This window comes from Typha latifolia, chromosome 3 (assembly GCF_019914945.1).
Source record: "Typha latifolia isolate L0001 chromosome 3, TyphaL0001v2, whole genome shotgun sequence".
NCBI lineage: Eukaryota > Viridiplantae > Streptophyta > Magnoliopsida > Poales > Typhaceae > Typha > Typha latifolia.
The window spans coordinates 15,696,442-15,714,859 of record NC_133088.1 but is presented as its reverse complement, the minus strand read 5'-3'; the positions used below and the strand labels follow the sequence as shown (position 1 = coordinate 15,714,859).

Below are 18,418 nucleotides of genomic sequence, written 5' to 3'. Positions count from 1 at the left end.
ATGTTGCTTGAAACTTGAAAGTGCAAATTAAACCTATACAGAAAATATTGTATTTATTGTCGTTTAATTTGACCATAGAGATAACAATGTGCATATCTTTTCAACAGCAGTATTGCTGGGAGACCTTTTCTTTTAAGAGTTATGTTTCTTTGTCCTATGGAATTCAAGAGAAGTGAAACTTTTATGCAGGCTCGAGGCTTCATTATACTTTTAAAGCGATTTTATTGTTGACTCATTTGTCGATTTTTTTTTTTAAAAAAGGGAATCAGTTTGTTAGTTGGGGTTTTTCTCTCTCATCCGAAGCGAGTACCTCTTGACTCTTGTCATCCAGTGGACCTTCATACGAATGGGCTGGGTTAAAACTGGATATGTTCGGCCCTCACTTAAATTTTGGAAGCCTTTATAGAAGTCTTTTAGAGAAGAAGCTTATCATATATAACCAACCTCAGGACGGATCCAAGGATGCATCATGCATGAGCATGGAACATAAATAACCCACGGGCGGAAGGAGCGAAATACAAGTAAAATATGAGCTACCCTACTCGTATTCGTCAGAAATGAGGTGATGTAGCTGGAAATATACAGTTTGGACATTTCCACAAAGAGGTGATGTAATTTTGTCGTTCACTGTTTATGGTAGAGTAACGCATGTAACCTGTTCGCTGAAATGCCTGAGAGTACGATATGTTCAGCTAATTATTGCCTACCCGCCAAAAAAACAAATAAACAGTGGTAATCGTACCACCACCTATTGCACATCTGCGTGTACTAATTCTATCGTTACTTTGTTCTGTTTTAATACGCAAGTTCTCCATTCATGGTGGAAGACATATTCGACAAGAAGATAAACAGCAACAAATAGGCCGATAGAGAGAGAAGAAAGCTGCACAAAGAGCTATTTGTAGCTCCTTTCTTCACTGCACAGGGCCACGACCACTTGTAAACAATACCAAACATACATATAGATCATAGGATAAAGATAGATAAATCAAGTTAAAAATGAAAGCGGCTAATTTTCTTAGACCTCGAATACTCATTTCTCAAATATGCAGATGCCTATATCGCGCTCGGATCCACCGGAGCTCAAGAACCCACTTCCACTCTGGAGCAACATCAGCTCCATTTCAGAATCATGGTCAGCGTAGTTTGCGACGACCTGATCAACTCCGAATCTTTCCTCAGGACTCAACTGTGAAGCGACGAACTTGTCGAGCGCTCTCCAATCTGTCACCTTGCCAAGAGAATGGTGTCCTCTCAGTAGTTGCTCTTCGTCGCCGATCTCGGAGGCTCTTGATGATTCGCTTGGCTGCTTCGCTATTGGCAGGTTGGTGCTTTCTAACTGCGGGAGCTGGATGAAGTCGTCTGAGTTCAACAAGTTCAGATTGTCGAGCTCGGACTCATGCTTGCAAGCAAGAGCCTTTGGTTGCCCCTGTAAGTATTCAATAGGATCGACGATGATGGAGCTCATCCGGCTGCTCTCACCGTAGTAGCTGAAGCTCGTTCGCTTCTTGAAAGCTCGGCACACAACCCATCCTTCTTCCTGAGGAAGATAAACAGTTAAACAACATAACTCAAGAGTAACTCTTGTAACTTGTAAGTGTTTTCTTCTCTCGAAAAGGGTGTTGGAATGAGGTGGAGACACTTCAAACAGTTTGATAAGATGGTACAACCTAATAGACCACAGTTTAAGGAATAGGCATGCAAAAGTGAGGACCAAAGGAAACTTGCTCAAAAGCTAGGTGTTTCTTTAAACAGAAGCTAGTGCTCTTTCTGAGTTTTAGTGGGATGGAAGCTTTTCACATGTTGCAACTGGGACAGAGAAAAAAAAAATTGCGGTGTTCACTTAGTCATCTCCTCTTCCGAGACTAGACTGTTCGCAACTCTTGGAAGATTCTCTACGCAAGTCTTTCGTAAGCACAAGGGCATCGGCAGGGTGTAACTTCAAAAGGTCTTTCTCTCACTCTCTCTCTCTGTTTTTTTTTGAAAAAAAATGTTTTTCTAACGACTGGTTTTCTTATTTGTTGTTCTCTGTACGAACTAAAATAGTATAAGAATTCAGGAGGTAGAAAAGTAACAGAGTCTTATCCTGAAGATAAAAGATGTTCTAAGGGCTTCACCTTTTAATCTACTTGTACTGCATGGATCTACAGTAATTGTCTACCAAACTTTAGTTGCCCCACTTATGGTACTTGTCGATCAACAACATCTACAAACGCCCTAAGTAGACACGATCGGATGCATAAGTGCGGTAATAATGCATGTTGTTGAACTTGCCTGTGGTGGTCCATTTTCTTCAGACTCTAGCCTGTACTCATGCATGATCCAGTCAGTCTTCTTCCCATTGGGTGCTCTCCCTTTGTAGAAGACAAGAGTCTTTCTCATGCCAATGAGCTTGTTCTTGTCATGGACGGCCTTATCTCGCCCTGTCGCCTTCCAAAAACCCGCAATCGTCGCTCGGTTTGTCCTTGTCCCTGTAGGATACTTTCTATCCTTGTGACTGAAGAAGTACCATTCACTTTGCTCTTCATACCCAATCCTGCAGCGTTCTTCAAAACACAAACAATCAAGTGAGAAAAGATCATAATGACTAGTTTATAATGCTACATAACTAGTAGGATATTTAAGAGACCAATAGAAGTGATTGTCAAACTTGCAAGTTCTAACCTTGGAGATCCCATGGCTCGATTCTGTAGAGATCAATGTCTCTGATGACATCAAGATCTATCTTTTGAGAAGCAATTTTTTTCTTAAGATAATAACCAACAAGCTCCTCGTCAGTCGGATGGAATCTAAACCCAGGAGGAATGCATGATTCCATGGAGTCCATCACCTACATAAAATTCACCAAACCTATCACTTAAACACCTGTAGATCAAACAGCAACAAATATAGTGAAGAGAATTCCAAATCACATAATGCCATGCGTCATGAAACCCTTTTAAACTGACCACTTGCACCCTATCCTACACCTGAAGACCAACGCCGGCATAAAAGAGTACTTATTTCGTGGGTTTCTGTGTGATAAAATTGGAAGGAAGTTGCGGTGGTTGCTATGCTGGCGGTTGGCCATGCCAAGTCTCAATATGAACCAGACAAATGTTGCAGTCCTTCTAATGATTATGTCTGTTCCAGGTGGTGGTGGAAATGATTCACCAACAACATGTACCCTGTGACAGTCTACAGGAAATCAAAGGCACGATACTAAACAGACAATAGAAGATGCAAAATAGTATTTAAGTTTATCATTAACCAGTTAATTCTCTAGCATAGAAAGAAGATAGTGTCCTGCACATGAGTCACATATTTACGAGTATCTTTACATCAGCTGTATTATTTTTGAACCAAGAATGGGAGAGAGAAAGGAAGTGGTAACTAAACTGAGAAGAATAGAGGGTGGAAAAGAATAATTGAGTTTTGCTACGATAGATAGCACGCGCTTCTTGTTAAAGAGTATAAAAAAGAGATGTTGTGGGAGCAAAAGGAATATGCATGAGGAGAAAGGGGCGAACTTTCTTGGATCAGGCTTGGCAAGTATAAGCTCTACACGGCATTTTCTGACCACTTTGTCCCTTTGTCTAGGAATTTTGTGGCATATGCTGACTTTGGGCTTTGTAATTTACTGACTCCAAAGTCTCCAGGTGACATCTTATCCACTCATATTAACAAGCATAGTTTAAGAAGGAAAGAAGTCTATAGAGGGTCAATCCTCTTGGAGATTAGTGTTTGCAATGTGGGTGCGAATGCCTTTGCAATGTGCGCCCGTGTGTTTGTGTGTGTGTGTGTGCGCGTGTGTGCGTGTTGGTGTGTGTGTGAGAGAGAGAGAGAGAGAGAGAGAGAGAGAGAGAGAGAGAGAGAGAGAGAGAGAGAGAGAGAGAGGGGCAGTTATAACTAGAGTTTCTGCTCCCGAGGAAGAGTGGGGGAAGGATAGATATATCCTTCAAATATCTATAAAAACGTACTGGAGATAGAAGATAGATCAGCAGCAACAAATTCAAGAATAACAAGAATAGGTAGACTTTCTTCCAAAGTAGTTAATGAAAGATAATTTATAGGGAAATACACTCTTTCTGAAAATTGGAAAGGAGCATTATGCTGGATTCTTCCAGACAATCAGAAAAATAAGTATTTCATCTGGTTAAATTTCGGATCCATAAGACTCATTCACCATCTAAAGGTGGTAATTGTGCTGAGTTTTTGAATTTCAGATGAATGCAGATACCAAAGAGAAGCCATGCATATGCCATAACCAACTCATAATTCTTAAACATAAAGTTAATTTTAGATAAATTTACTATCATTATCAGATTGTATACGCAAGATACTATTAGTTTCTCCAATGCCCTATAACTTTTCAAGATTGATAGCCACAAAAACCATATACAAGTATCAAGACTACAAAGAAAATCCCATGGAAATAGCCCATGCAACAATGGAAAAGGACAAAGAATGCTTTAGCTTTTTAAAACTGCAGCAGAACATGCTATATAGACGAAACCGTCGCACAATAGAAGGACATCTAGTGCAAGTTGTTTGTTCTCTTTCAGACAGAACCAAGTGCTCCATTTCCAAAGAGAGACTCAAAGATGATCACGCTGATGCCATCATAATCAGACCAAATATAATCACCAAATGCACACACACACACATACACATCCAAAGAAAAACGAAGGACCAAACAACCATGAGGATGATTGAAACTGACCTTAAAGCACAATTCCTAGCCTCTTCTTCTACAGCAAGGAGTTACACAACAAAGAAAGACAAAGAAGCCATACAAATACTTCTTAAAAGGAGATCGAGTAGTAGTGAGAACGAATGAGAAGAAAAGAAAATTCTCTATTAATTAGAAGAGGAGGAGAAAGGAGAGAAGAGTGAAGGGGATATATATAAAAAGAAAAGGAGGAGGTCCCTCCTTTCGATTGCGCGTGGGTTGATGGAATGAAAGGGCTGACGTCACACCTCCCCCACCACTACTACACTGCACTAGACTACACTAGTATTCTTTTGGGCTGCACCTTTTGATCTATCTTAATCATTCAAGGGTCCCTTGGGGTACAATCACATCCAAGCCCTAATAATCTTAACATCAGGCGTATTATTAGTTAGGGATTGTGGTTTATTGGGAATCGTGCGTTTACTGCAGTCCTCTATAGCAACACTCTTTCTTTGCATAAATTCTCTTTTCTTTTCTTTTTTATTTTGGGTTGTTTCCCTCATTGGATGTACTAATCTTATGATGGCAAACTTTGTTGGCTCGTATAACAGCTCATTTGTCATTTGTAAGTGAGATATTTCACGGTGATATTAATAAATAAGACTCATTAATGAGGCAATAATGTGATCGATAATGGGTTTTTCTAAGTCATAAGCTAGTTCTGAGAACAACACGTGTTTATGTGTATGTGGAACGAAAGAAATAATAATAAAGGATACGAAGAGACATGTCTCTCGAATAAGGAATTGGCGGAAGATGACAAATCTACGTATGCCAATGTTGGTCGGCCCACGTGTTACTCTCCGGTAGGTTGAGAGGAAAGTACTTTACGTAGAAGATAAACATATCAAAGGGATAAAAAGATCGATGCACTGCGAGTCCTAAACCAATATGGATTCGCAAGTGATCTTCTACCAAATTGTTCCCTAATGGCCCCCATTTGAGATGCTTTTCTCGCTAAGATGCTATCTAAATTGGGCTGTTAATGCGGCCCAACGGTAATTAAATGGACATTATTTGATTATATCCCAGTTAATTAGCAGGTATTAACATCTCCGGTAGCCACTAATGCCTTGCTAATACGTAGAACAGCTAGATGTCATGAAAGTGCTATTTGTATTAGAGCATGATGTCTTGTGTTAGCTTTGCTTGAAAGATAGCTAGATATAAACCCATATAACGACATGTGGTCATCCATCCACCAGCCTATCATCAAATATATCCCACTGAGCTGCAGTTTAAAAGGATACTTAGTTCATAATCGATTATATTTTGTTGGTCCTAACTTTTTTTTTCTCCTTTTAATCATTCCAAAATTATCTATATGAATTTGCTATCCTTAAGCAAATTAGTCCAAATATCAGGATAACATTTCTGAATGATTAAGCTTGTAAATTCCACAGGAGTGGGGCGGTGTGATGGCAAAATGGACGGTGCCGATCTATCCGAGCTCCTCCAATCATGGGGCGGACCACATTATGGGCCCATATTGGATGACAATATTATTTTTTTCACTATTCCACTCATACCTAAAATAAAATAATAGAAAAGACAGCAAACTTTGCTGTAATACTTATAGAAATTAGTGTTAATTTAGAGACGAGTTTTTCATTAATATTTTTATTTTATCATATCAGATATCAGCTCATGTGTAGAATTTTGATGCTGCCGGTTATAGTATATAGTATATAAACTTTCGTTCCATCCATGGATGGATTGATGGAGATCGGTAAAAGGAGTTTGGGTACAATACTATAATGAATGGAACGACGAAAAATGGACGGCCTAAGCCAAACACTTGAGTTATACTCCTGTCCCATTTTTGGTGTGGTGTGGTTGTGAGCCTCAAGCCTCTATCTTTAGGCCCTGGCTTATGATTGCCTTCCTATGCGGGATAATGCCGGTGAAGTACTGAGTGATTTGGAAAAGAAGAAATTAATTAGTAGTTAGCCAGTTAGGTACATTCAACCTAGCTACTCTCAAATTGCTAACTCTACTGATCTTTTCTTCACCCTGTTTTCCCTTGGGTTTGTCAACTGTTGAGAAGTAGACTTACTGATGTTATAGCCAACTTGCCAGCCTTGGCCTGGATGTAGGAATGATTAATGCCATAGAAAGATTCAGAAACAAGAGAGGGAGTGGAGAAGGAGCAATGGAGTGTGACAACTTTTACTATCAGTAGTGTGTGGAAAGAGATGAATAGAAAGGTGAGGAGAGGTAAAGGGTGGCATACATACATAAACACATACATACATGCATACGTACGTACATACATACATACATACATACATACTAGACTTGAATGATAAATGCGTGTGCTATCCACTTTGTAGATCACTTTGAGGTGAGGGCCCAGTGAGTAGATAGATGGAAGGTATGTTGAGATCAACTAGCTCATGGTGTGGTTCTGCTAGAGCTAGAGAGACATGCATGTTGGCCTCTGCTAATATGCGTGGATATATGAGAGCTTGTGTCAGATGCGATTGCTCGCATGAAGAAACTTCTACTGTTATGCCTTTCATTTGCCAATTCGAAAGGCGCAGAGTTGAGTGGAAGGAATTATTCAGTTGGTTATTTGTTCTCGAAAGCCATCAATGGCCTTTCCCCTAGGTAAATGAAGCAATGATATGGCAGCAAATAAGTTTGACGTTTAGGTACAATATGGCTTTTTCCAGAATAATGAGGCAGGATTAGATATTTAGATGCGACTCTAAAAGACTAGCAGCGTTTAAAAGCGGAAAATTTTGCGTATTATCTCTTAAGTTACACCTCATATTAATACTGTTGAGAAATAGAGTGTCTAATCCCATGAATATAATACATATATATATATATATGTAGAGAGAGAGAGAGAGAGAGAGAGAGAGAGAGAGAGAGAGAGAGAAGGATAAGCCTGAGTTGGGCCTTAATTGCTCCACTTCGAGCCAGAGAAAGTAATTGTTGGGCCTCTGCCAGGGAAGGCCCAAAGATTGTGGCCCAACACTTGGGCCGACAGTTCATCAGAAACAAATTTGGATCATATAGATCTCCATGCACAATTTTAGAATTTTTTACATAATTACTACTGAAAATATTAAAATATCTCAATAGCTACTAAACATTTTCAAAAATATCAAAATATTATCTTAATTGCCGGTGAACATTTTCAAAAATACCATCCAATAAGTAATCACCGTTGAAATATCATTTGCCCTTATATAAATTATCTAAAAGCTAAGATGCGTGATTTTACGAATATCATACTACAGAGAAAAAAGAACTTTCTTTTTGTAAGAAAAAAATTATTTATTAATATTTTACATTCTAAATTCTAAAAAAATAGTGTTTAAGTCATTTATATATATATTTATTTAACAGTTACGAATAGTTTATTAAAAACTAACTTAACAGTTAACACCGTAGTTTTAAGAGAGGTAAATGCAAATTACAAATTGCTCCTGGTGTTCTTGCATATATGTCCCCTTAAATATAAATACGGAATAAATATTTAGAATATCCTGAAAATATGGGTGGAATAATTATATTTACTGAAATAATGAAATTAGCACACAAAAATAATATATTAATTTATATTCACTCTGTAAAGTTGTAAATAAATATTCAAAAACTTAACAATTTAATATTAATCTAATTTATAGAGGGGTAGACTTGTAGAGTGATATAAATAAAAATGTAGAATCTCTATTTTTTTTAAAAAAATCTATCTATGCACATCTCTGCTTAATTATCTTTTCTAAATATATTACTATTAGCTATCTAATCAAGAAACAATAATGGTTTTGACCCGTGCCTCCAGTCTTTTAAAACAATGGAAGATTGGCATCCTTAATTAAATCCTTTGGTTGGTTGAGCTGATTGATAATTACATGTCATTTTCGTTGATTAATTGTTGCAGGCAATGTTAGATGGATTTTATCCTCTCATTGTACGACGAAGTTAACTGGCAGCTTCATATAAGATTTGATGGTTGTTGGATAAGATAACTCTAAATGTCTGATAATTTGATGATTAAGGAGAGGCCCAAAATTATTTTCTGATAGGAACAATTGTAATGCGATTCAAATATTATTAATTCAAACCAACTTAAATATAACATTGGAGAGTGATGATTCCTTGAAGACTGTTTTATGTAATTTGTGGAAGAAAATTCCACATAATTGCCAGACAAATTCAAACGCGTTTAACTCTCCAAACTTAATATAATTTAATTTATAGATGGTAAAAATAAATAATTATTTTATAATATTTATGACAAAAAATATTAGAGACAATAAAATACTATTGCTTTTGGATACAAATTCAAAAGGAGTGATATGTTTTGCACTTAAAATTTCCTTCATGTTCTCCCAACTGAAATGTAATCTGGGTTATCGCTTACGCTATAAAACAACTACTTTGGTTTTAAAAACATTGAAATCTAAACATTTTCTTCATCAATATGCCTCAGACCGTCCTAGTTCTTGAATTTTCAACAAGATCGCAGATTGAATAATCTGCTTTCAGCTTCTTAACATGTCATCATCGGCACCAAGAGAATTAGAAGATTAAAATATAATAAATAAATAAAAACTCACAAATATCAATATAGAGCTAGTAGAAAGTTTTGTATAATGTGCCGTGAAATCGGGAGATCAAACCTCTCAAAGGAAGAAGAAGAAGACATATACATAAAATAAAGAGAATCTAAACATCAAGGATGTGTCAGATCGTGTATTTTTCAGCACCCGTGTAATTTCGTCAGACAGGGATAACTGTATTTGGCTTATGTTCTCATCATCCACATCGCTGCGATCTTAATCTTAAAGCAAGAACCTTATAGATTACCATAAACATACAAAAATCCTTGCAAACTTTCAAAAATAACAGAAGCAAAGTAGGGGAATCTATCAGATCTTCCTATTCAATCGAAAGAATAAGTATCATTACACCCAATCTATAAACTGGGTGCTCCTTTCAGATAGTTCTCGTCATTTAGATCCCAAAAAGAAAAAGGAAACGAGAAGGGAAGAACGAAAGACTGGGACTGGGACTGGGACTGGGAGACTACCTATGGATGCACCAATGGTGCGATTGGGAGAAGGGAGCGGCTGCGGTTGGTTTTCTTCGGGTGGGCAGGAGGCTTAAATTTAAAGGGATTTGTGGAGGCGAGGGAGGCTAGGGTTTTGGCCGAATTGAGCGGCTCCGATGCTTTTTAATATTTGGCAAGAGAGATTTGATTGGACGGTTACGATTGCTGCGGAAGTAGAGCGAGATTTTTATTGGGCCGGGCACTGAGCCTTCCCCTTCTTGGGCTCTATTAGTCCTCTAGCTCGCGTCGCTAATCCCCTCCATAACCTGGCATAACTAAAGCTGTAACACTAACAACCTTGTTATGTTATTACACTCTTATTTCTGCTACTATTCATCATCTTTCTAGATATATTACATTCATGTCCTATGTCCTGCTAAATGGAAATATCCTAATCAAAAGCAGTATATAGTATAGTTGGGTGATTTCCAAGTGCATGGTGAACCAAAAGTTCTTGGTCTGGGTTCATTGTTTCAAGTCTAATTTGGAAGCTTCAGTCGGAGGCCAAAGCTGGCCCCACTTGCCATACTACCACGTGAAGATTCACGGGGACGGTTCCTCCCACCGTTGCCACGTGGGATGAGAACGTGCTACCCTTCCTCCGTGTCCCGGGTCAAACAGCCGGCGAACGAATCAACCCCCCCCAATGCGACGATAAAAATATGGAAAACATTAACAACCAAATAAAACACCACACATACCACCTTCTTCTTCTTCTTCTTCTTCTTCTTTTTCTTTCCTCCGGACGATTTCGCACGTCGAACAATGTGATCTCCACCATCCCCCACCAATATCCACCCATTAATTCACAGGAATACGCAGTTAACGCCGCTGGATGTCCAAATCCACGGCCATGATCACCTTCCTCATATATTCGCGATTTTGCTTTCCCTTATTACTCTATGGGCTCCACACGGTAGTGTAAAGGCTCTTAAAGCGCGATTAAAGCTCATTAAAGCCATTGCAGTACTATTGCTTAGATATCAACGCGTCTCCTGATAAACTTATACACCTAAACAATTTATCGAGTGACACCACCGTTAAAATCTCCGACAAAGGAGACACAAGGAGACATCGTCGATCGCCATAGGTTTTGTTTGTTTCTCTTAAGAACAAGAGGTAAATGGAGCAGACCCAGAATGCGATGATGCAGCAGTTGCAAGGAAGCCACTCGTACCAGAACCAAATGCCGAACGCTCACTTCTCGGCGAGTCACAACGCGGAAGTCGGCGGTGGAATGGGCAAGCGGCACGGTTTTCCGCCGACTCCACCCTTCAATTCCCCGCAGAGCTTTGCGCCGACCCCAAGCATTAACCATGGCGGGTTCCACTCGCGCTCCCACTCCCAGCCGGCTTTCTTCTCCCTCGATTCCCTCCCTTCTCTGACTCCTTCCTCCCTCTCCGACTCCAATGACGCCTCCATGGACGATCATGACCACTCCTCCACCTCTCACTCCTCCACTACCATCCCGAAACCCAGCTCCGGCCTCCCGCCTCGGAAATCCCACCGCCGCTCCCGGAGCGACATCGCGTTCGGGTTCCTCCAATCCTCGCCGCCATTGCCGCCGGCGCCCGCGGTGAAGCTGGAGGCTGGTTGGGGTCTCAGTTTCGACGCTACAAATGCTGAAGCAAACGGAGAGAAGAAAGCCGAAGGGGACCCCGGCGACGACTTGTTCACCGCCTTCTTGAATCTTGAGGGCCTGGACGATGATAAGCGCGAGGAATTGGATAGCCGAGGAAGCAGCATGAAGACGAATGGCGCGGACAGTAGTGAGAATGAAGGCGAGAGCAGCGCCAACGACAGCGGCGGGAGTAGTGCGCTGTTTTGGGCCAATCATGTGGAGAAGAAGGCCGCGTTTCCTCCTTCGGGTACTGTGGCGGCGGCACCCCGCCATTGTAGGAGTCTTTCCATGGATAGCTTGATTGGTAAGTTGAGCTTTGGCGAAGAGTCACCAAAGCCGCCGCCTTCTTCCATGGGGCGGAGTGGAGGTCAGGGCTCACAGGCCAATGGGATCGATGGGGCATTCGGCAAGTTTACTCTGGAGTTTGGGAATGGGGAATTCAGTGCGGCGGAGATGAAGAAGATCATGTCGAATGAGAAGCTGGCAGAGATGGCATCGGCCGATCCGAAACGGGTCAAGAGGTGCTGTTCTTTGTATCTCCTAGTAGGATTGTGTCTGTTCTTGAATCTTATATTGGCTACGAAGATGAACTGCGATTAATTTCATTGTGGTGTTTCTTCTTGACAGGATACTGGCAAATCGGCAGTCAGCGGCGCGTTCCAAGGAAAGGAAGATGAGGTATATTGCAGAATTGGAGCACAAGGTGCAGACATTGCAGACAGAGTCCACGACATTGTCAGCACAGCTGACTTTGATGCAGGTAGTTACTATGCATTATCCACTGCTATGATGGACCTTAATTATGATCGAAAGCAATGATTCTGTTTGAATTATCTGTTACAGTAGATAAGATATATGTTAGATCCCTTATGTTGACTCTATCAATCTTTTTCAGAGAGACTCGGCTGGGCTTGCAAATCAGAACAGTGAATTGAAGTTCCGCCTTCAGGCCATGGAGCAACAGGCACAATTAAGAGATGGTAAGTTCCCTTGAGTCAAAACATCATTTTTCGGTTATTGATCTTGTAGTTGACAGGAACAAATTGCAACCTTAGGTGCCATTTTGACTTTGTTAGAATCACTGACTTAGTCATATCGGTAGTTGTTCTTTGTTAGCCTAAGCATTCTAGTTCTATAAAGTGGGTGAATGGGACAATTTAAATAGAACCGCACAACTTAAAGATTGAGGCAACACTTACACATTTCTTTCATATATTACATGTCTTATAAAAATCTATAGTCCTCTGCATCCTTTGCAACCAAATTACATGTAAATATGCGTAGACTCTGAGATAGTATCATTACTTTTGAAAAATCCTTATGGACTGAGAAATTCAAATAATGGTGCAATTTTTTCTGTTCGTCTTTTATTATTAACTTTGGGCCTTCTTCTCCAACCCCTGCGGAGATTGTGTTCTCTTGATCAGGAAAATTTCAGCATTGATAAATTATCCATTGGAGCTAGACACTTTCATTGAGTTATATCTTTTCCTAGTATAGATTGATCCTGTTTGTCTTTGTGATAGAAGATTGGTTTTATGCAAATAGACCTAGTCTTTGGTACTGATTTATGGTGCCCTTTGGTGTTTATTTATGCTTACATGGCCACAATGTTGAATCAAATCTACCCTCATACTAAGTTCTTGAGATTTCTAAATAACTGCGTAATCTTCATTTTCTGAATTTATCGTGGAATATGGTGTGACTACCCTTACCAGTTACTATTGGGAGTCCAGTTTGATTGCAGGATAGTAAAGAATTAGGATTGAGATAAAATGATAGCTTACCTGGGGATAAAAGAAATTTCTATCCCAATTTATTTTTGCATGTTGGTTGGAAAAATTGGGATAAGTGTTGAATAAAAATATAAGATAAGAATGATGTTTGGTCATGATAGATAAGAAATAAAATTGATAAATTTGGCCTTTTTTTTGTCTAGTTTAATGTGAATAGATTTTTTTTTCTTTTGGGGACAAATATGGGAAATAGGTTTAAAATGAAAAAGGGGGTTTATCAAGGATAACCCCTCCTCCCATCCACTTTTGCCAAATAGACTAGAAGGTTGTATTATTTTGATATGTCATGCCCTGATGATGTCAGTCAATTTCTCCATTTATCTAAAGTGGCCAAAAAGAGAAAAAGATGGCCTTTCCTATGTAATATAGTCTATACTTGCCATCCTTCCTCCTAGGTGACTTCCTTATGGATTGGGGTTCTATCCAAGCTGGGTTAGTCTGCATGAGTTGTTGGATACGCATCAATGAATAAGTCACACACATCCAATCATTCTGATCACGCATATCACATCTAACACCCCCTTGTATCTGCATTCAAATGCAATCAGAACTATTGGAGTTGCATGGCTTATGCATCGGCACATATCCGACAGCTGATCAGACCGACCCACACGAGGTTCGCTTGGAGAGAAACTAGCTCTTCATTATATATGTATGGTAGATATGTAGTTAGAAATCTTATGTAATTCACTTGGGCACGTCTTTGACAAATTACACCCAAAGTTTATGGTATTGGCTATTACTATTTTTTACTTAAAGATTGATACTTATTCATGGGTCTTATGGCCAGGACAAAAATGTAAGTATCAGTATGTGCTGCACATTAGTTCTCTCAACCTGCTCCGGTGGGAAACTGTAGGAAGTTTGAGATGTAAAAGCATTCTAGAAAGATAACCTCAAAAAACATGCATATAGTTTCAGATTCTGCATTGTCCAAATTGCTAAACACAGGATTTAAATGCCTAATTGCTTATAACATAGCCACCAAGTCAACTTATAGCATAAATCATTTCAGTACCTGCGTGAATAAGTCCATTCTAATTCACCACAAGTGTTTATCAAGATTACATGAACACAGAAGACAAAAAAACTTGTGATATATTAGGTACCAGATAGTACCAGATTAATGATGTTGCACCAAACCTGAGTTCCACTTGTAATTTCTACTACAAGAGATATTTCACTTTTGCTATTTCTATTAAATGATTGCTTGTACACCTGTCTCCATCTATCTGCATCCGTTATTGTACATGAAGTCCTAACGCTCATCTACTAGCAATTAAGTTATTACTGTTGGATGGCTCATGCAAGTTATTTCCTGTTAATCCTTTCCGCCATTCTAAATGTAGTTTTTGATCGAAATGATAATGACTACTTTGACCTGTTAATCCTTCATAATTTTAAATTGCATGCTAAGTAGTTGTATTCATTTTTCAGCTCTGAATGAGGCGCTGAATGCTGAAGTGCAACGTCTAAAACTTTCTGCTAGAGAGCTGAGCGATTCTCGCTCTTCAAATAATTTGCCACAGCAAATGCCAATCAACTCTCAGATGTTTCAATTGCATCAGCAGCAACAACAATCTGTACAGATCCCCTTCTACCGATTGCAGCAGCAGCAGAATGGTGCCGCTACAAATAATGATTCAAACAAATGATTTGATTAACTCCAAAAGATATACATATTAGATTGCGGACATTGATGAAAAGGTTTCACTTTATTTGTTTAATTCTGTCATGCCAACTCAGAGATATATCTACTTTGGAAGTAACTGTTTGTATCTAATTTCTCATGTTTAATATTCTTTCAAATATTTAATAATTCTTTTTTGGGTAGTCGGAATTGACATGAATGCATCTACATATGTGCAATATGTGAAATAACATCCATTTCTTACGGAATACACCATGTCACAATATATTACTTACAGAAGCGCTATTAATGGACTGCAGATAGTTCTATCATATAAAAAGTCCCAGTGGTCAGTAGCATTGAGATATAAGATAAATTCAAATTACTATTAAACAAAATAAGAATTATATACAAAATAAATAGGGCTAAATATATTTTATCCCTATTCTTAGCGAGAAAATTATTTTGCATCCCCACATCTGCACTTTTCATTAAATTGCAGACCTTAGGTTCGTCATCCAAAGTTAACAGTGTTCATGCCATTTTTAATTTTAAAATTATTATCGGTTTAAACAGAATAATTTTACCCCAGTAAACTTTTATTTAATATGACTAAGTCACTTAGAACTTTATGTAAGAATACATATTTATTTAAGAAAGATATGATCATTTAATAAAGATACATATTTATTTGTAATTTAAGCGTAAGTGATCTAAAACAAAATTCATATGGGAAAAATAATTTGTTATACGAGATAAAAATAATTTAATCAAATAAATAAATAAATATACTCCAATAATTTAATATTAATGATGATTAGAATCACAAGTTTAGTGTTACTGGATGAATATTACAATCTACACATTAAAAGTGACAAATCCTACGTTAATGGAGTTACTCTTTTAAGGCTTTTAGCACTGCGCTATAAACCGGAAACCCTAAAAAGAGTCGCGCTCTTTCCCCGCCCACAACCTCTCCTGCGCCTCCCCCTCGGAAATATACCAGTCTCGAATAACCCATACCATATGGTGAACTCCTTCCTAATCCTCTTCCCTCACGACTCGTCTGTCATCTACTTCTCCTCCCCGGCTACCACCACAGCCGCCACTCCTCCGACTTCGATTCGTACTTCTTTGATTTGAATCCTTTGCCCTCGCTTCGCCGTTCGAAAGCTGCTGATACCTTTTTTGTTCTTGTTCTTACTCTTGGCAACTGGGAGAGATTAGCATATAAGGATGTCGTCTTTGTTGCTGATGAACCAAAGCTTGTGCTCCAGGGATGCCGCATCCTTGAGATTCGGGCTGAAACCCTGTTCTCCCGTAGGGGGCATCTATCAGAGGTGGGCTTCTTTGCATCGGTTTTTTTTTTTTTTTTTTTTAATGTAGATGAGTTGCTTCTAAGATCTGAAATGTATTCTATTACTAAAAAATGATTCTTTTTTTAATTGATAAGGTATAGATATGTTTTTAATAATGCTTTAGGGATTTTGTGACCGCATATACCAGTGAGGACCGCAGTGATGACCTTGATAGAGCAATGGCGAGTGTCGTTGCGTTTTCTTGAAGAGGAATAGAGAAATCAGCAAATGCCACTGGAAAGAAGAATTTTTGGCATAGAGTTGTGTTATTGACTTAGTTTACCTTTTAAAATATATTAAATCCGTCTTTGACCAAAGTTAACTGACGTTAATATGCTTCTAGGTTTCAATTATCTCCATTTTTGAATAATTAAAACCTTGTAGAGAACTTGCATGCTTGCTAATCTGTATTATTATGTTCATAGATACTTTTTTGCCCTTTTCTCATTGCGATATGATATTTAGGGTCAGCTATATTATTTCATTATCTTTTGCAAGGCAGTTCTCAAAAACTTTGATTTAGGGTGCATCATCTCTCATATGAGTTGGGAGCATTTTCTACTAAAGGAAGTTTAACAAAGCTCAATAATTGTCTTAAGACTGTTTTTCTCAGCCTGTTTGATTTCACAAATATATGTGTGATCTAATGTTTTATCCTCATAAACTCATCCAGGACCAGAAGATGGACATCTCCAGAAGCAGCTGTTACTCTAAATCATCATCTTCCTATGCGGAGTCTCGAGATTAAGAACAGGTTTCTGATATACTTGAAGGAGATGTGAAGTGTTTTTTCAGTCGTCTTATTGTGCTGCCTTTTGTGCATCCTCCGTATTCCTATAAGTGATATAGCGAATTCAGGAATCTATCAGTATTTGTCCAAAGAGGTTCTGTTAGGATTCGTCTGGAATTGGCATTTGCATTTCTGTGATAATTTTCTTTCTTTCTTTACTTAAATTTTAAGGAATTTATGATTTTGTTTACATATATATTTTTCATTATCATGTTAAACAACTATTAAAAAGCTCCATTGTGCACGTGATTGTTTGAAGGCTTTCTTCCCACCTACATAATCTTCTGCTGAACTCTTGATTTTGGCTCTGCAGAACCTCAGTGGATGATATTAAAAGCCTCCGACTAATTACAGCAATAAAAACCCCTTATTTGCCGGATGGGAGATTTGACCTAGAAGCATATGATTCCTTGATGCACATGCAGATTCTTGGTGGTGCTGAAGGGGTAATTGTTGGAGGAACAACAGGAGAAGGTCACCTCATGAGCTGGGATGAACATATCATGCTCATTGGGCATACTGTTAATTGCTTTGGCACATCAATCAAAGTGATAGGCAACACAGGAAGCAATTCGACAAGAGAAGCAGTTCATGCAACTGAGCAGGGCTTTGCTGTAGGTATGCATGCAGCTCTTCATATAAATCCTTACTATGGAAAGACATCAATGCAAGGATTGGTCTCTCATTTTGAGACTGTCCTCTCAATGGGCCCAACAATCATTTACAATGTGCCCTCTAGGACTGGGCAAGACATTCCTCCTCCTGTTATACATACAGTTTCCGAGAATGCAAATATGGCAGGTGTTAAGGAGTGCGTCGGAAATGATAGGATTAAAGCTTATGTAGATCGAGGTATAGTGATATGGAGTGGGAATGACGACGAGTGTCATGATTCTAGGTGGGAATATGGTGCCACTGGAGTAATTTCTGTTACAAGTAACCTTGTTCCTGGTCTGATGCATGACCTCATGTTTGAGGGGAAGAATTCTTCATTGAATGCAAAGCTGATGCCTTTAATTAAATGGCTATTCTGCGAGCCAAATCCTATAGGTCTTAATACTGCTCTAGCTCAGCTTGGGGTGATAAGACCTGTTTTCAGGTTGCCTTATGTTCCTCTTCCCCTTGCAAAGAGAATTGAATTTGTCAGAATAGTTGAAGCAATCGGACGCGAGAATTTTGTGGGGGGAAAAGATGTGCAAGTTCTTGATGATGATGATTTTGTGTTGATCAGTAGGTATTAGTATAGGTTATCTTATTGTAAGCTGTTTAAGTAGCTCTGTAGTAGTGATTATAACTTTTTTGAGAGAGTAATGATGGTAACTTGGGTAGTTGGATTGCAATGTATGTATGTTTGTGAGCCCAAGTTTTAAACTCATTACATAAGATCAATAATACTTCTTGGTGTTAACTTGACTGATTTTCTTTAGAGATTTAACAACGC

At 38.8% G+C, this 18,418-nt stretch overlaps 3 protein-coding genes and 2 non-coding genes across 6 annotated transcripts; 2 read left to right on the top strand and 3 right to left on the bottom strand.

The window, feature by feature from the left end:
- Positions 1 to 884: 884 nt before the first annotated feature.
- Positions 885 to 4,838, bottom strand: LOC140784625 (NAC domain-containing protein 37-like). 2 transcript variants are annotated; one of them, XM_073132121.1, is made up of 5 exons: positions 4,703 to 4,831; positions 2,949 to 3,167; positions 2,665 to 2,830; positions 2,271 to 2,546; positions 885 to 1,536 (listed from the first exon to the last, which is right to left on the bottom strand). In XM_073132121.1, exons 3-5 carry the CDS (start codon positions 2,825 to 2,827, stop codon positions 1,034 to 1,036), a joined length of 942 nt encoding a protein of 313 aa, XP_072988222.1. In that variant the 5' UTR covers positions 2,828 to 2,830; positions 2,949 to 3,167; positions 4,703 to 4,831; the 3' UTR covers positions 885 to 1,033. The 2 variants fall into 2 exon arrangements, with proteins under 2 accessions (XP_072988222.1, XP_072988221.1); XM_073132120.1 differs by lacking the exon at positions 2,949 to 3,167 and having other exon boundaries at positions 4,703 to 4,838.
- A 4,316-nt stretch (positions 4,839 to 9,154) lies between these two features.
- On the bottom strand, positions 9,155 to 9,240 carry LOC140785394 (small nucleolar RNA snoR20a). Its single transcript, XR_012108450.1, has one exon. It is a non-coding gene; the product is annotated as a small nucleolar RNA snoR20a (small nucleolar RNA).
- Positions 9,241 to 9,408: 168 nt separating this feature from the next.
- LOC140785389 (small nucleolar RNA R38) lies at positions 9,409 to 9,499 on the bottom strand. The gene has a single exon (XR_012108445.1). It is a non-coding gene; the product is annotated as a small nucleolar RNA R38 (small nucleolar RNA).
- Positions 9,500 to 10,745: 1,246 nt separating this feature from the next.
- LOC140785115 (bZIP transcription factor 29-like) lies at positions 10,746 to 15,032 on the top strand. The gene is made up of 4 exons (XM_073132854.1): positions 10,746 to 11,924; positions 12,031 to 12,163; positions 12,299 to 12,383; positions 14,637 to 15,032. Exons 1-4 carry the CDS (start codon positions 10,906 to 10,908, stop codon positions 14,852 to 14,854), a joined length of 1,455 nt encoding a protein of 484 aa, XP_072988955.1. The 5' UTR covers positions 10,746 to 10,905; the 3' UTR covers positions 14,855 to 15,032.
- Positions 15,033 to 15,700: 668 nt separating this feature from the next.
- LOC140785062 (4-hydroxy-tetrahydrodipicolinate synthase, chloroplastic) lies at positions 15,701 to 18,390 on the top strand. Its single transcript, XM_073132770.1, has 3 exons — positions 15,701 to 16,169; positions 16,861 to 16,941; positions 17,291 to 18,390. The coding sequence occupies exons 1-3, from the start codon at positions 16,066 to 16,068 to the stop codon at positions 18,216 to 18,218; spliced, it is 1,113 nt and encodes a 370-aa protein (XP_072988871.1). The 5' UTR covers positions 15,701 to 16,065; the 3' UTR covers positions 18,219 to 18,390.
- Positions 18,391 to 18,418: the final 28 nt, after the last annotated feature.

Bases quoted from the DNA above. Each gene is read 5' to 3' on its own strand.
- LOC140785115 (XM_073132854.1), top strand. From the start codon at position 10,906: ATGGAGCAGACCCAGAATGCGATGATGCAGCAGTTGCAAGGAAGCCAC. The intron at 12,164-12,298 runs GTAGTTACTATG...AATCTTTTTCAG, and splicing joins CACAGCTGACTTTGATGCAG to AGAGACTCGGCTGGGCTTGC. The intron at 12,384-14,636 runs GTAAGTTCCCTT...TTCATTTTTCAG, and splicing joins ACAGGCACAATTAAGAGATG to CTCTGAATGAGGCGCTGAAT.
- LOC140784625 (XM_073132120.1), bottom strand. From the start codon at position 2,827: ATGGACTCCATGGAATCATGCATTCCTCCTGGGTTTAGATTCCATCCG. The intron at 2,547-2,664 runs GTTAGAACTTGC...TGTGTTTTGAAG, and splicing joins CGAGCCATGGGATCTCCAAG to AACGCTGCAGGATTGGGTAT. The intron at 1,537-2,270 runs GTTCAACAACAT...TTCCTCAGGAAG, and splicing joins AAATGGACCACCACAGGCAA to AAGGATGGGTTGTGTGCCGA.
- LOC140785062 (XM_073132770.1), top strand. From the start codon at position 16,066: ATGTCGTCTTTGTTGCTGATGAACCAAAGCTTGTGCTCCAGGGATGCC. The intron at 16,170-16,860 runs GTGGGCTTCTTT...AAACTCATCCAG, and splicing joins GTAGGGGGCATCTATCAGAG to GACCAGAAGATGGACATCTC. The intron at 16,942-17,290 runs GTTTCTGATATA...TTGGCTCTGCAG, and splicing joins AGTCTCGAGATTAAGAACAG to AACCTCAGTGGATGATATTA.